Source organism: Myodes glareolus, chromosome 22 (genome assembly GCF_982192425.1).
Source record: "Myodes glareolus chromosome 22, mMyoGla1.1, whole genome shotgun sequence".
Taxonomy (NCBI): Eukaryota; Metazoa; Chordata; class Mammalia; order Rodentia; family Cricetidae; genus Myodes; species Myodes glareolus.
In genome coordinates this window covers 10,455,924-10,470,933 of record NC_142047.1, presented here as the reverse complement: position 1 = coordinate 10,470,933, position 15,010 = coordinate 10,455,924, and the positions used below count along the sequence as shown (strand labels likewise).

General features: G+C 41.8%; 1 protein-coding gene across 5 annotated transcripts in view; it reads left to right on the top strand.

Moving 5' to 3' along the window:
* Inpp4b (inositol polyphosphate-4-phosphatase type II B) overlaps positions 1 to 15,010 on the top strand; it is a 735,560-nt gene that overhangs the window by 395,772 nt on the left and 324,778 nt on the right. For all 5 annotated transcript variants that reach the window (XM_087900452.1, XM_087900453.1, XM_087900454.1 and 2 more), the window contains exons 7-8: positions 5,267 to 5,385; positions 7,740 to 7,856. In XM_087900452.1, the coding sequence (XP_087756578.1) occupies positions 5,267 to 5,385; positions 7,740 to 7,856 (236 nt within the window). The remainder of the gene's footprint in view (positions 1 to 5,266; positions 5,386 to 7,739; positions 7,857 to 15,010) is intronic.

The window sequence follows — 15,010 nt, the reverse complement described above, 5'->3', positions numbered from 1 at the left end:
AACAAACAAACAAACAAACAGAAAACAAAAAGACAAGCCTCCTTTAGGCCAGGGATGGAGCTTATTGGTAGCACGCAGGCTGTCCCAGCACATATGGAGTCCTGGGGTCCCTATTCAGTACCATATAAGCTGTGGGTGGGCATGTGTCCTAACCCACTATAATCAAGCAGAGCCTGTAGGAGTGGAAGTTCAAGGCCATCCTCAGACACACAGAGTTCAAGACCACCCTGGGATACATGCTATCCTGTCTTGACAACAAAATAAAAATCCAAATATTTCTTTATTATACTATGCAGTGTCTTCTCTGCTCCTCGGTTTTCTCTGGCTCATCTTATCAGAGAATTGTAGAACTCTGGAATGTTGTCATGGTACCCCACACACTTCCCCACTCCTCATCTGTTCAGTTCCGGGGGAAAGGGGGGGGGGAGAGGGAAACATTGCCAGTTGTGAGTAATACTGGATGGATGCTGGTAAGGCAAGAAAGGGATGGAGCTCCACAGGGGAAGTGGCTCTCGGGTGGAAGGAGATGATCGTCTGGGCTATCTGTGAACACAGGTGCCCCAAAGCTGGCACCTGTCTTCTCTCAGTCCTGTAACCCCCCCCACACCCCCCTCACACCCACACCCCCCCACACACACACATCCACTGTAAGGCTCAGACCTCCTTGAACGGACAGCTGTGCTGCTCTCTGATGCGAGCCGAGAGACGGTTTTCAGCTTCCAGCTACACTTGCCTAGAGTGATGGAGAGGCTCCTTGGGCCTAATGGACCCGGCATGATTTAGACAGCCGCTTGAAACACAAGCTGAGATGTTATTTAATAAGGACAGTGTTTTGTGGATGATGGAGTCTTTCACTTGAGAACAATCCCAAAGATGCCCTCTCTTTGACCTCAGGATCCTCAAGTAATAGAATAATTACCAGAGCATTCTTCTCTTCTTCTAGACATCCAAGTCACGCTGCAAGCATCTGGAAGATACACTGGTAGCTTCTAGCCCCCAGGCTGAGGTTAGCCGGGGGTGGGTACCGTGGCTTTTCTAGTGCTCACTCGCAGGGTGGCTGGCATTTCAGAGCTTGAACAGATCCCAGAATGCAGCCACACTGGCTGCCATTTCATGCTCTTCTGGTGGCTCCTGTGCCTCCTCCCAAGACACAGAGGTCCCCTTTAACTTCATCACTGCATTTCCATCTGCAAGAGGAGAGCTGCCCGACCCTTGTACAGCCTGAACTGGGCTAAGTTTTACAGCCACTTGGCTCAACATCATTGGAGGAAGAAAGGGGACCCTCCTGTGGCTGGACACTATGTAAAGTCACCAGAAAAAGAATCATTTATAACTAGTTCATATTTTTCTATGAAAACCAAAAGTTATAATTTCTGTTAATTATTCCATTTCTCTCCTTTCTGTTTTTTAGTGTAAAACAGCCAGTCAATGGACATGAGCACATTTTCATCTCAACTTTTCAACTTAGGTATTTTAAGCTCTTGATCTTGGGAAATGCTTTTCGATGGCTAAGTCCAAAGAAAATTAGTAAAAAGGCAGATGCAAAAGTTAAAAAGTCACTGAGGAGTGCATCACTTACTAATACCTTTAGTTAAAGCAGAATTATCTTTAATCAATCATTTAATAAGTATTTTCCCCATTTCATTAACATAAATTAATTATGCCTAATTATGAATTTCTCTACATCTTTTCATATATGTACATGATGTATTTTGATAGTATTCATCACCTATTACTCTCTGTGACTGCCTTATTCCCACTCTTTCCGACCATTTTCCTTCTACGTTCATGTCATTTATGTGTTTATTTTGCAGGTTTAGTGTGTCTAATTAGGATTTCTTGTAGCAAGGTGTCACTTATAAGGACAGAGTCACCTTACCAGTGACCACACCACTAAGAAAAGCTCCCTTTCTTCTCCAGCCACCATTGAATACGCATGGAGCTTTTGGGGGATGCAGTAAGAATTCTTAAATAAGACAGAAGCAAAAATCCCCGGATGTCGCAGTCCTGTGGTGTGAAACACTGAGGAAGGCTGCTTATCCCGGGTCCTCTGGAGTAGAGCTCCCGGGAAGTAGAGCCAGGGGAAGGCTGCGGTGGAGGAAGGGCGACAGTCTCGGGTCTGTGAGCTCATTTTCAGGGTTCGTCTCTTAGTCACTTTTGTATTGCTGTGAGAAGAAGCCACAACCAGGACAATTTATAGAAAAGGAGTTTCATTTGGCCAGAACTTCAGAGTTAGCATCTATGATGGCGGAACGTAAGAGCAGCTGAGAACTCTCATCTTAATCCACAAACAGGGACAGAGAGAGAGCCTTGGGTATCACATAAATCTTTTGAAACCTCAAAGCCCACCTCCAGTGACACATCTCCTCCAACAAGGCCACACCTCTTAATCCTTCCCAAGCAGTTCCACCAACTAAGGACCAGGTATTCAGATATGTGAGCCTATGGAGACCATTCTCATTCAAACCACCATAGATCTTTATTGACTACTGAAAAATCCTATGCAGATTAGATTTTGTAATGCTCAAATGAGTAGCATCTCCATGCCGTAAGCATTGATTTAGTCTTCATGAGCCCTCCAGAGGCAGTTGCAGGAGACATAGATTCATGCTTATCTGTTCCACTTTTTGATATGTGGTCTGTCATAGACTGGCGCTTATAAAGAGACACGAATCTGGCAACAGTTTTTACAGAGTCATCTAAGTAGAACTATTCCAATAAAGTTTATTTAAGTAGCAATAACATCCAATATTGCTAACTATTAATATAATGCTATTTGTAAGCATGAGTCGAGCATGTAGAAGTTTATAATAAGAGGCCCATGTTCTTTCCACCTTGACAGATGAGGCAGTTGAGGGGCAGCGTTTGGGATTTACTTACTCTGTGCCACAGAACTAGGAAACAGGAAATCCAAGGCTACATTTTAGGAATTCTGTTGGATCTTGGCATCTCTCTCTGCCTCTCACTGACTGAGCATTAAGAAACAGTAAATGCCCTGGTCGGTTGTTTAAGCAGAAGGGAGACGAGAACACAGCCTCCGACGTAACTGTTGTTGCTCTTGTTCTCTGTGCCTGGCTTTGAACATAGACCGTAGCTGAATACAAATGGTGATGTTGTCAGTGCTCTTCCTGGCTCACTCTTGGGGCATCGGGAGAGCTGCACAAACCTAGGTTTTATGTGCTGTCTGTTCTTACGGGAAGTGCAGCCGAGAGGCCCTCTGCTGAACCACAGAATAGCTGCTCGCTTCTGGGAAGAACCGCAGCCACAGTCAAGCCGCCGATGATAAGAACTCAGAAGAGGTGTGACCTATTTTGATCAAAGGTGTCAAGAGCTCAGAAGGCAGGGGTGAGTCTGTCACCAGAGAGTATGTGAGATGTGTGCTTTTGAAACTCAAAGCCCCTAGCTTTAAACCCCAAAGCCAAGATACTTGTCAGCTTCAGTAGATGTTCACAGTGAGCAGAAAACCAAGAGGACCATACAATAAAACACACTCAAAAGGCAAGTAAAGGAAATGACGAGAATAACCACACACGAACAATTTCACGAAACCTTCCAGTGCAAGAAATTTCCCAGTGATAAATTGATATATAGAAATCCTTTGTAGGTGGGGTTTCTGTTTATTTGTTTTTAAAGAGTAGATTTATTGGAGTAAGCAATAAATGATAGTAACAGTGGGACTTCCATCGGCAGATCCACTATGCAAGAGATCATGTTGGTATGCTAAAAAGAGAAACAGAGACAAGGACTTTTGATGCACTCTGAAGGTTAGGCAACGAGCAAAATGCCTCAAAAATTGTGCAGGTGAAGTAAGTAAGTGGTTGTTTTGTTCCAAACATGCTTTCATTTAGCATTTCTGTTTTGCTTAAGCTGTGTGGTTTCAGTCAGGACAATATAACAACAAAATACTAGACAGGAATAAAAAGGCCCCTCGTTTGGCAAGAAGTGAAGAAGTTGCATAGTCCCCCAGCATTGTGTGGTTATCAGAACTGGACTTAAACCAGCCTGGTTTCCTTTCAAAGCGCCTGTGTTTTCTGTCTCCTTCTGTTTCTATAAATAAGGAGCTCTGCTAGCCATTGGAAGGTGATAATTGCATCTATAAATTGCTTCGCTTTCAAGTTTCAAATTTAAGCTGTGTTACCTTTGTCCTAGTGGCCCTGCAAATTGCAGAGGTATCATTGCAAAGTGTAAACACACCCTTCTCCTCTGCCTGTCTTCTTGGTCACTGAGTGGGGTGGGGCCAGTCTGGAACCCTGGACATTACCATGTATCGCTCACAGGGCTGCGTCTCCTTTACCCTAGCAGTAGCTGCAGCCTGTGACAGGCAGGCCAGCAGTTTTACCCATCTCTGCTGAGGGAGATACTTTTGATCACATTTAGTGGTTGCTTTCAAGAAGTAGAAATTCAAAAAAAAATTCAAGAAAATTCACTATTTCAAAATCAGAGGGGGGAGAAGGGAGGAGAGCAATACCAGACTTACTAAGAAAAGGACTGAGCACCCCTCCCCCTAATTCTTTTTCCTTTTCCAAAACTAGGGAATGCTGTGTGAGAGGAGAAAAATACTCCAGTAAATATGGCATGGTGCTGGAGCTGCAATCAGACCCGACTGTGTCAGAGAAAAGTTCTTAGAATGTGTGGCCCCTGGGCAGCAATTACCCAGTCCTTATCTGAGTTGCTTTCTTCCAGGACAGGACTGAATTCCAGACAGAGGGCACTTTAACCCCTGCCTGCTTCCTCTTGTGCTTGAGCTGTTTGGTAGGGTAATCACTCTTCCTGTTTCCGCAGGGTGGAGGGCTGGAGGAGGCCAGTTCTTACACAGGTAGGGGAAGACCTTGAAGAGTGCATTCAGACATTCCTCTTAACCCAGCCAGAGTCAACAAGAGACATCTTAGTTTCCTGGCTGTGGCCCAAATTCACTGCAAGATGCAGGAGTGTGAATGAAAGCCCAGGGGTTAATGGCTAGTCAGAGTCCCCGCAGTCCGGGCGCTGTGTGCCGACATATTCACACGCTGGAACTGGGATCTCCGAGCACTCGAGACTTGCATGTGCTGCAAATGTGGTCAGTGGAAATGAACTCTCAATTCAGCTTGGCAGCACGTGACTTCCTATTTCTGTAAGGTACTTCCAAGAGACTTCCTCTGTAAAGCCAGCTGAGGACCAGGAGATTTCCTTCGGCGAGTAGGCAAAGTTTGTTTCAGCTCTGGACGGAAGTTTGCCCTAAGAGATCGAGTGAGGTGTTTTTCTTTCTTTCTTTTTCTGCTGTTGCCAGCGTGCAAGGATCTTGTGGCTCCTGTCTGTGATCGGAAACTGAACACCGCAGTGCAGATCTCAGTCATCCATCCGGTGGAGCAGACCCTGACGAGGTACTCCAGCACAGAGATTGTGGAGGTGAGCCTGGCATGGGTTTCTCTCCCTCTTGCTGTGCGCTGTTGTCCCAGTGCATCCTGCATGCTGCTCCCGCCTCCCCCCACCCCTGCCTCTCTCCCGCCCCTCTGAACAGCTGACATAAGTTAGCCTGTGGTCTCTGCTCCTGCTGCTGCTTTCCTCCGTCATTAAGGAACACAGATCTGAGGTTTTGAAGCACATGCAGAATAAACAGATGGGAAAGAATTTGACTTTCCTTGGAAAGATTTTAGCTCTTGTCCCCAGAAAACTTTCCACTGTGAATTCCAAGAGAACAGGATACTTGCCTGAAAGTTTGTGTGTCTCTATGTATATGATCTACTGTCTATACTGATTTTTAAAGAGAATGAACACATATAATGTTGGAAAAAGTTTAACCTACAGAGTTTAAAACAGGTGAAGGGGATTTTGCTCTTTACAGTTTTTCCAGCCCAGTAGTGAAAACTTTGTATCCTCTGTTATGTGTCTTTCAAAGCACAGTGTTTTTCAAAGAAAGGAAGGTGATTAACTTGATTAGCTATAATGTTTCCGGGCAAAATGTGTAAATGTTACTCATGGGATGAGAGATTTCCTATTTACATTGACTGTTGCTAATGCAGCATTCACCCGGTATCGGGAAATTCATTATTGTGCTGGCTCACATTCAACGGGACAAGTTTCCTTTTAGATGGTTTTGTTCTCCTGACACATTTCAGGACATCAGATACTGATCTGAACATCTGGGGCTCTGGAGAGTGTCCCTGCAGCTCCTTCAGCTTCTCTTGTTTCTCTTCGACTGGTGAGCCCCACTGTTCAGAATGTGGAGTTTCTCTGTATGAACTTAGGCAGTCTGCTCTTGCCTTGGTTGGCTTAGCTCACCGTTTGCTTTGAAGCAGTAGATGGAACCAATGATTCAGACAGCAGGAGAGTCATTTCTATTCTGGGAATGGCCTGAATCCTGTGTGTAACCCTGCGTCTGGTCCTTCACGCAGGCCTGAATCTGCCTTTTGGAGACTTTAAGTTCTAATGCCGGTACAATGTATAGTTAGCTCATAGTTCAATTAAAAGTAGATAAAGTCATTTTCTTAATAAAAACACCTCAGGTATTATTCTAACTTGGTTATTTTTAAACATTGCCAAATTTCAAAGTAGCTTGATTTTGCTTTTATTATTTTGTTCTACTACCCTCATTTATTCTCCTGTGATAAAACACATATTTTGAAATCTATTATCATAACTATAGAAGTAAGTTATGTTGACTTTTATATAGAATATGCATAATTTTCTTAGCTCTTTTATTTACTGCCTGTCTCCAAATATGTCTGTCCAAGAAAATACCATTTTGTGAGTTCAAAGCCAGCTTGGTCTAAAGGAGCTAGTTCCAGGACAGGCCTCAAAGTTACACAGAGAAACCCTGTCTCAAAAAACCAGAGAGAGAGAGAGAGAGAGAGAGAGAGAGAGAGAGAGAGAGAGAGAGAGAGAGAAAACATTTTACCTTTTGAAGAATAAAAAGATGAGTAAATTAGTGCCACAGGCTTTCAGAAGTTTTAGTTGACTATTGGCTTACAGACTTTTAAAAACATTTTCAAATACATTTGACTGTGTGTGTAAAATGCGGTGTTAGAGACCAGCTTTCTAACAGTGGTTCCGAGGCCCTGAAATGTCTTGGTAGCCACATTCCAAGCAATAATTGCTTCTCCCCAATCTATCAGGCTTAGACGACTTCTCACTAGTTTTCAGGTTTGTTTGTGGACTTGAAAACAGTGGAAATGTCACTGTTAAACACATAAAAACAATCACATACTCATAGAGCATAGCTTTCTGTTGAAACAAAGTAAGAAAAAACATTTTTAAAGGGATAGCATAGCATTTACCAATGGTTGAAGAAAATAGCTTCATTCAATTTGGTGAGGTGATATCTTAGATTATTTGTTTCAATAATAAATATATATGTATTTTAATAATACATATATTATATACTATATTATATTATATACTATAATAAATATGTAGTATTTTGTGTGTGTGTGTGTGTGTGTGTGTGTGTGTGTGTGTATTCAAATGTGCTGGTAACTTGTCCTAAAGATAGGTTCTGATTACAACTTTTAAAACTGGGTTTATTTTAGAGTCCTTAGTCACTTAAAAAAATGCCAGTTCACCTACTCAGTAGCCATCAGTGCAGCGGGGCCCTGGGCTCACAGCCCATAAGCAACACTTGGCTCTTCAGATCTCTCTTTTCACGGAACTATTCCTAGAAAAGCAGGCAGAGACACACTCTCTCTGTTCTCATTTGTCCCTGCACGCTGCCAGCTCCAGTTGCTGCCGTACTGAATCCAAGTTATCTGCTTGTGCTGTTTTAGGGAACAAAAGACCCACTGTTCTTGACGGGTGTCACATTCCCATCCGAGTACCCCATCTATGAAGAGACTAGAATAAAACTCACAGTCTATGATGTCAAGGATAAGTCTCACGACACTGTAAGTACTTGAACTTCTTTCTCTGGGAATAGAGGGTGGGTTTGCCAAGCTGTTGGACTTTGGACGCTACCAGCATTTTTAAACAGGGCCGTTTGGACTGTCCTTATATTTGTCTTGTGGCTGTACTTTGCTGTGTGGTGTTCAGACTCATTTGGCTTGTTCCCGGCATGGCAATTAGCTAGGGACAAAAACTTGCTGAACAGACCTATCTCTCTTTCCTAAGAAGGCTGATTTGATCTCTTGGCTTACATATTTGCAGCAATTTTAAGCTGATCGGATGATGATTTGGGTGAAGGAACAGATTAAAAATAGTCCATTTTTTAAGATGTTGTAACTGCCAAAAACTGACGACCGATGGGACTCTCTCTACTCCCACTATTTTGTCTTTTTCTACTGAGTCTAGAGAACTATTTTTTCCTGATGTTGTTACTACCCAGTATAAGAGTTGGTGGAAACTGTCAACTGAGGCTTTGCTCAGCTCTTTTATACCAAGGACTTGCAAAGTCTCAACAGTCTTTTGTCCTAGACACTTCAAGATTCCTATCCAGTTTGAGTTTCTTGTCGAATGAGTCCTCTATCGTGGTTAGGCATTTAGGAGTCCTGATACAGTCCATGAAGATGTGTCTTATAACTCCTGACCAGGTTCTGACGCTGCTGGTGGATACCGAGAAAGGGAAGCTGGCCTTCCCCTTCAAGTATTTGCGATAGTATGTAGGTCTATGTGTTTTTAAGGCAGCAGAATGATGGGATTTTAATACTCAAAAATGAAGCAAAGGAATGGAAGAGTTTTGATGGCACTTAGACCAGAAAGTTCCAAGAAAAGCTCTGGTTGAAACCAAGGGGGGTGAATGGGCTTGAAGAATCACTCAAGGGCTGAAGTGTTACCCCCGCCCCCAGTCTGCCTTACTTTGGCTGCAATAACTCTATACACTGTAGTAGAAGGAGCTCACATGTACTGGTAAGGTTATTTAGTAGAGAAAACATATATTAAAGAGATTTATGTATGTTTATATACATCAAACCAAGAAGATTCACTTCTTATAAATTATGGGATAAATACCCCATTAAATGTAAGCATATTCATGGGATAGAAATAACCATAGCAGTCTGCTACAGTCATTAAAGAAGAGAGTTGCTTGCCCAGGATTCTGGATTTATTTCACTGACCCGCCTTGTATTTAAGAGAGCTTATTTTCCATATCTGCGCCTCCTTGCGGCATTGTTATAAGGAGAAAATGAGTAAATGTGTGTAAACTGCTTAGGGGCCAGCATATGCAGAGACATGAGCAATTAGTAATTACTATTATTGTAGTCATCATTTTGCATAATAGTTCCTCATAACAGGTAAAAGCCAAATAAAAGTCTAATGAACAAAATAATTTTCTGTATTTAGTAGCTTTTCTCTTTTCAAAAATAAAAAAACCACAAAAAACCCCAAAACAACTAATTTTTTAATTGAAAAAGAATTCTAATTCAACTGCTGTTTATGTGTATCTGACTTTAGGGCTGACCACTCTATATTGTAAGGGAGGGTCTTCCTGGGAGAGGCTAATTCCCTTTCTCTCAGAAGTTATTAGTTGCCTACAGTTCTTTATCTAGGCATGAGACCCTTTAAAATCTCCCCACCTCCATGTTTTCCTGTTTGTTGCTACCTTCAGGTCTTTTCTAGAGCTCTAGGAGAGACTTTCATAGCTGAGTTTCTGGTATTATAAGTCTTACAATCTTTTTTATAATATTTATTTATTTATTATGTATACAATATTCTGTCTCCATGTATGCCTGCAGGCCAGAATAGGGCACCAGACCTCATTACAGATGGTTGTGAGCCACCATGTGGTTGCTGGGAATTGAACTCAGGACCTTTGGAAGAGCAGGCAATGCTCTTAACCGCTGAGCCATCTCTCCAGCCCCCAAGTCTTACAATCTTTCCTCCCCTCTTCTCCACTAATTGTATTCTTTTTTTTATTATTATTAATTTATAAAAGTTTCCACTTCCGCCCCTCCTCCCAATACCCTCCTACTCCCCCCAGTCCTTCTCCTCCTCCCTCTCCAGCCCTAAGAGCAGTCAGGGTTTCCTACCCTGTGGGAAGTTCAAGTTCCTCCCCTCTCCCTCCAGGTCTAGGAAGGTGAGCATCCAAACACTCTAGGATCCCAAAAAGCCAGTACTTGTGAGGAAACAAGTCCCAGTGCCATTATCAATGGCTTCTCAGACAGTCCCCGTGCCAACCACATTCAGAGAATCCGGTTTGATCACGTGCTCGTTCAGTCCCAGTCCAGCTGGCCTTGGTGAGCTCTCATTAGATCAGTCCCCTTGTATCAGTGGGTGAATGCACTCCTCACGGTCCTGCCTTCCTTGTTCATGTTCTCCCTCCTTCTGCTCCTCATTTGGACCTTGAGGGCTCAGTCCAGTGCTCCAATGTGGGTCTCCGTCTCAATCTCCATCCATCGTCGGGTGAAGGTTCCCTCTGATCCTGATTTCTTTGCTCACGTTCTCCCTCCTTCTGCTTCTCATTTGAACCTAGGGAGTTAAGTCCAGTGATCCAATGTGGGTCTCTGTCTCTATCTCCATCCATCGCCAGATGAAGGTTCTATGGCGATATGCAAAATATTCATCAGTATGGTTATGGGCCAAGGCCAGTTCAGACACCCTCTCCTCTGCTGTCCAAGGAACAATCTGGGGATCTCTCCTTGGACCTGGAAACCCCTCTAGAATCAAGTCTCTTGTAAACCCTAAAATGGCTCCCTTAGTTGAGATATATACTTCCCTGCTCCCATATCCATCCTTCCTCCCTCCCCTCCCCCAAGCTTTCCCCAATCCTCCCGTACTCCCCTCTCTCTAACCCTCTCCCTTTCCATCCCTCCCCCCCCCATTCACCCAATGTTGCCTGGCACTCTTGTCTACTTCCAATGTCCATGAGGATAACTACATGATTTTCTTCAGGTTCACCTTCTTATTTAGCTTCTCTAGGATCACGACTAATAGGCTCAAAGACCTTTAATTATGGCTAGAATCCACTTATGAGTGAGTACATACCATATTCCTCTTTTTGTGTCTGGGTTACCTCACTCAGTAAAGCGTTTTCTATTTCCATCCATTTGCATGCAAAATTCAAGATGTCATTGTTTTTTACCGCTGAGTAAAACTAATGTGTATATGTTCCACACCTTCTTTAACCATTCTATTGAGGGTCACCTAGGTTGTTTCCAGGTTCTGGCTATTACAAATAGTGCAGATATGAACATAGTTGAACAAATGCTTTTGTAGTATGATAGGGCATCTCTTGGGTATATTCCCAAGAGTGGAATTGCTGGGTCCTGAGGGAGGTTGACTCCCAGTTTCCTGAGAAACCACCACAATGATTTCCACAGTGGCTGCACAAGTTTGCATTCCCACCAACAATGGATGACTGTTCCCCTCACTCCACATCCTCTCCAGCGTAGGCTATCATTGGTGTTTTTGAGTTTAGCTAATCTGACCGGTGTAAAATGGTATCTCATAGTTGTTTTGATTTGCATTTCCCTGATCACTAAGGATGTTGAACATGACCTTAAGTGTCTTTTGGCCATTTGAAGTTCTTCTGTTGAGAATTCTCTGTTCAGATTGGTACCCCATTTTTTAATTGGGTTAATTAGAGTTTTAGTGTCAAGTTTCTTGAGTTCTTTGTATATTTTGGAGATCAGACCTTTGTCTGATGAGGGGTTGGTGAAGATCTTCTCCCAGTCAGAAGGTAGCCTTTTTGTCTTACTGACAGTGTCCTTTGCTTTACAGAAGCTTCTCAGTTTCAGTAGGTCCCATTTATTCATTGATTCTCTTATTGTCTGTGCTACTGGGGTTCTACCTAGGAAGTGGTCTCCTGTGCCTATGTCTTGTAGACTACTTCCCACTTTCTCTTCTATCTGGTTCAAAGTGGTCAGGTTAATGTTGAGGTCTTTAATCCATTTGGACTTGAGTTTTGTGCATGGTGATAGACACGGCTCTACTTTCATTCTTCTACAGGTTGACATCAGTTATGCCAGCACCATTTGTTAAAGATGCTTTCCTTCTTCCATTGCATACCTTTAGCTCCCTTGTCGAAAATCAAGTGTTCATAGGTTGGTGGGTTAATATCTGGGTCTTCTATTCGATTCCATAGGTCGACTTCTCTGTTGTTATGCCAATACCAAGCTATTTTCAATACTGTAGCTCTGTAATAGAGTTTGAAGTCAGGGATAGTTATACCTCCAGAAGTTCCTTTATTATATAAGATTGTTTTGGCTATCCTGGGTTTTTTGTTTTTCCATATAAAGTTGGTTATTGTTCTCTCAAGGTCTGTGAAGAATTTTGATGGGATTTTGATGGGGATTGCATTGAATCTATAGATTGCTTTTGGTAGAATTGCCATTTTAACTATGTTAATCCTCCCAATCCAAGAGCAGGGGAGTCTTTCCATTTTCTGGTATCCTCTTCAATTTCTTTCTTCAAAGACTTAAAGTTCTTGTAAAATAGGTCTTTCACTTCCTTGGTTAGAGTTATCCCTTAATATTTTATGCTATTTGTGGCTATCGTGAAAGGTGAAGTTTCTCTGATTTCCCTCCCTGCTTCTTTATCATTTGTGTATAGAAGGGCAACTTTTTTTTTTGGAGTTGATCTTGTACCCTGCCACATTACTAAAGGTGTTTATCAGCTGTAGGAGTTCTTTGGTAGAGTTTTTGGGGTTGCTTATGTACACTATCATATCATCTGCAAATAACGAGAGTTTAACTTCTTCCTTTCCAATTCGAGTCCCCTTGATCCCCTTATGTTGTCGTATTGCTACTGCTAGAACTTCAAGCACTATAATGAAGAGTGGACAGCCTTGTCATGTTCCTGATTTCAGTAGAATGGCTTTGAGTTTCTCTCCATTCAGTTTGATGTTATCTGTTGGCTTGCTGTATATTGCTTTTATTATATTTAGGTATGATCCTTGTATCCCCAGTCTCTTCAACACCTTTATCATAAAGGGATGTTGGATTTTGTCAAATGCTTTTTCAGCATCTAATGAAATGATCATATGGTTTTTTCTTTCAGTTTATTTATATGATGGATTACATTGATAGATTTGCGTATGTTGAACCAGCTCTGCATCTCTGGGATGAAGCCTACTTGATCATAATGGATAATTTTTCTAATGTGTTCTTGGATTCCGTTTGCCAGAATTTTGTCAAGAATTTTTGCGTCAATGTTCATGAGTGAGATTGGCCTGTAATTCTCTTTCTTGGTTGTGTCTTTTTGTGGTTTTGGTATCAGGGTAACTGTAGCTTCATAAAAAGAATTTGGCAATGACTCTTCTGTTTCTATATTGTGAAATACATTAAGCAGTATAGGTATTAGCTCTTCCTGGAAGTTCTGGAAGAATTCTGCATTGAAACCACCTGGTCCTGGGCTTCTTTTGGTCGGGAGGTGTTTAATAACAGCTTCTAATTTTCGCGACTGACAGGTCTATTTAGATTGTTCACCTGGTCTTGATTTAACTATGGTAAATGGTACTTATCTAAAAACCAGTCCATTTCTTGTTCATTTTCCAACTTTGTGGCATATAAGCTTTTGTAGTAAGATCTAATGATTCTCTGAATTTCCTCTGTGTCTGTTGTTATGGCCCCCTTTTCATTTCTGATCTTATTAATTTGAGTGTTCTCTCTCCATCGTTTGATTAGTTTGGCTGGGGGTTTGTCAATCTTGTTGATTTTCTCCAAGAACCAACTTTTTGTTTCATTGATTCTTTGGATTGTTTTCTGTGTTTCTATTTTGTTGATTTCAGCCCTCAGTTTGATTATTTCCAGTCTTCTACTCCTCCTGGGTGAGTCTGCTTCTTTTTTTTTCCAGAACTTTCAGGTGTGCTGTTAAGTCTCCAATGTGTGCTTTCTCCGTTTTCTTTGATTGGGCACTTAGTGCTATGAACTTTCCTCTTAGCACTGTTTTCATTGTGTCCCATAGGTTTGAGTATGTTGTGTCTTTATTTTCGTTAAATTCAAGGAAGACTTTAATTTCTTTCTTTATTTCTTCCTTTACCCAGGGATGATTCAGTAGTTGACTGTTCAGCTTCCATGAGTTTGTAGGCTTTCTGATGTTAGAATTGTTATTGAATTCTAACTTTATTCCATGGTGATCCGACAAGACACAGGTGGTTACTAATATTTTTTTGTATCTGTGGAAGTTTGCTTTGTTACCGAGTATGTGGTCCATTTTCGAGAAGGTTCCATGAGCTGCAGAGAAGAAGGTATATTCTTTCCTATTTGGGTGGAATGTTCTATAGATATCTGTTAAGTCCTTTTGATTCATTGCCTCTATTAATTCTCTTATTTCTCTGTTGGGTTTCTGTCTGATTGACCTGTCCATTGGTAAGAGAGGTGTGTTGAAGTCTCCTACTATTAGTGTGTGTGATTTGATGACTGCCTTGAGTTCTAAAAGTTTTTCTTTTACATAAGTGGGTGCTTTTATATTAGGGGCATAGATATTTAGGATTGATACTTCCTCCTGATGAATTGTTCCTGTTATGAAAATAAAATGTCCGTCTCCATCTCTTCTGATTGATTTTAGTTTGAAGTCAATTTTGTTGGAAATTAGAATGGCCACACCCGCTTGTTTCTTAGGACCGTTTGCTTGACAAGCCTTTTCCCAATCCTTTACTCTGAGTAGATGTCTGTCTTTGTGGTTGAGGTGTGTTTCTTGTAAACAGCAGAATGTTGGATCCTGTTTTCATATCCAATCTCTTAGTCTGTGCCTTTTTATAGGTGAGTTGAGTCCATTAATATTAAGCAAAATTAAAGATCTAGTGGTTGTTGACTCCGGTTATTATTTTTTTAATTTTTTTTGTGTGTAGTAGAGTTTGTGTGTTTCCCTTCTTTGAGTTGTGGTTGTGAAGGGTCGCTAGATGTCTGAGTTATTGTAGGCATTGTTGGCAATGTTGAATTCCTTGAGTTGCGATTTTCCTCCTATTACTTTCTGTAAGGCTGGATTTGTGGCTACAAATTGTTTAAATTTGTTTTTATCCTGGAATATTTTGTTTTCTCCATTGATAGTGAACGATAGCTTGGCTGGGTATAGTAGTCTGGGTTTGCATCCATGGTCTCTTAGTTTCTGCAGTACCTCTATCCAGGACCTTCTGGCTTTCACGGTTTCCATAGAGACGTCCAGT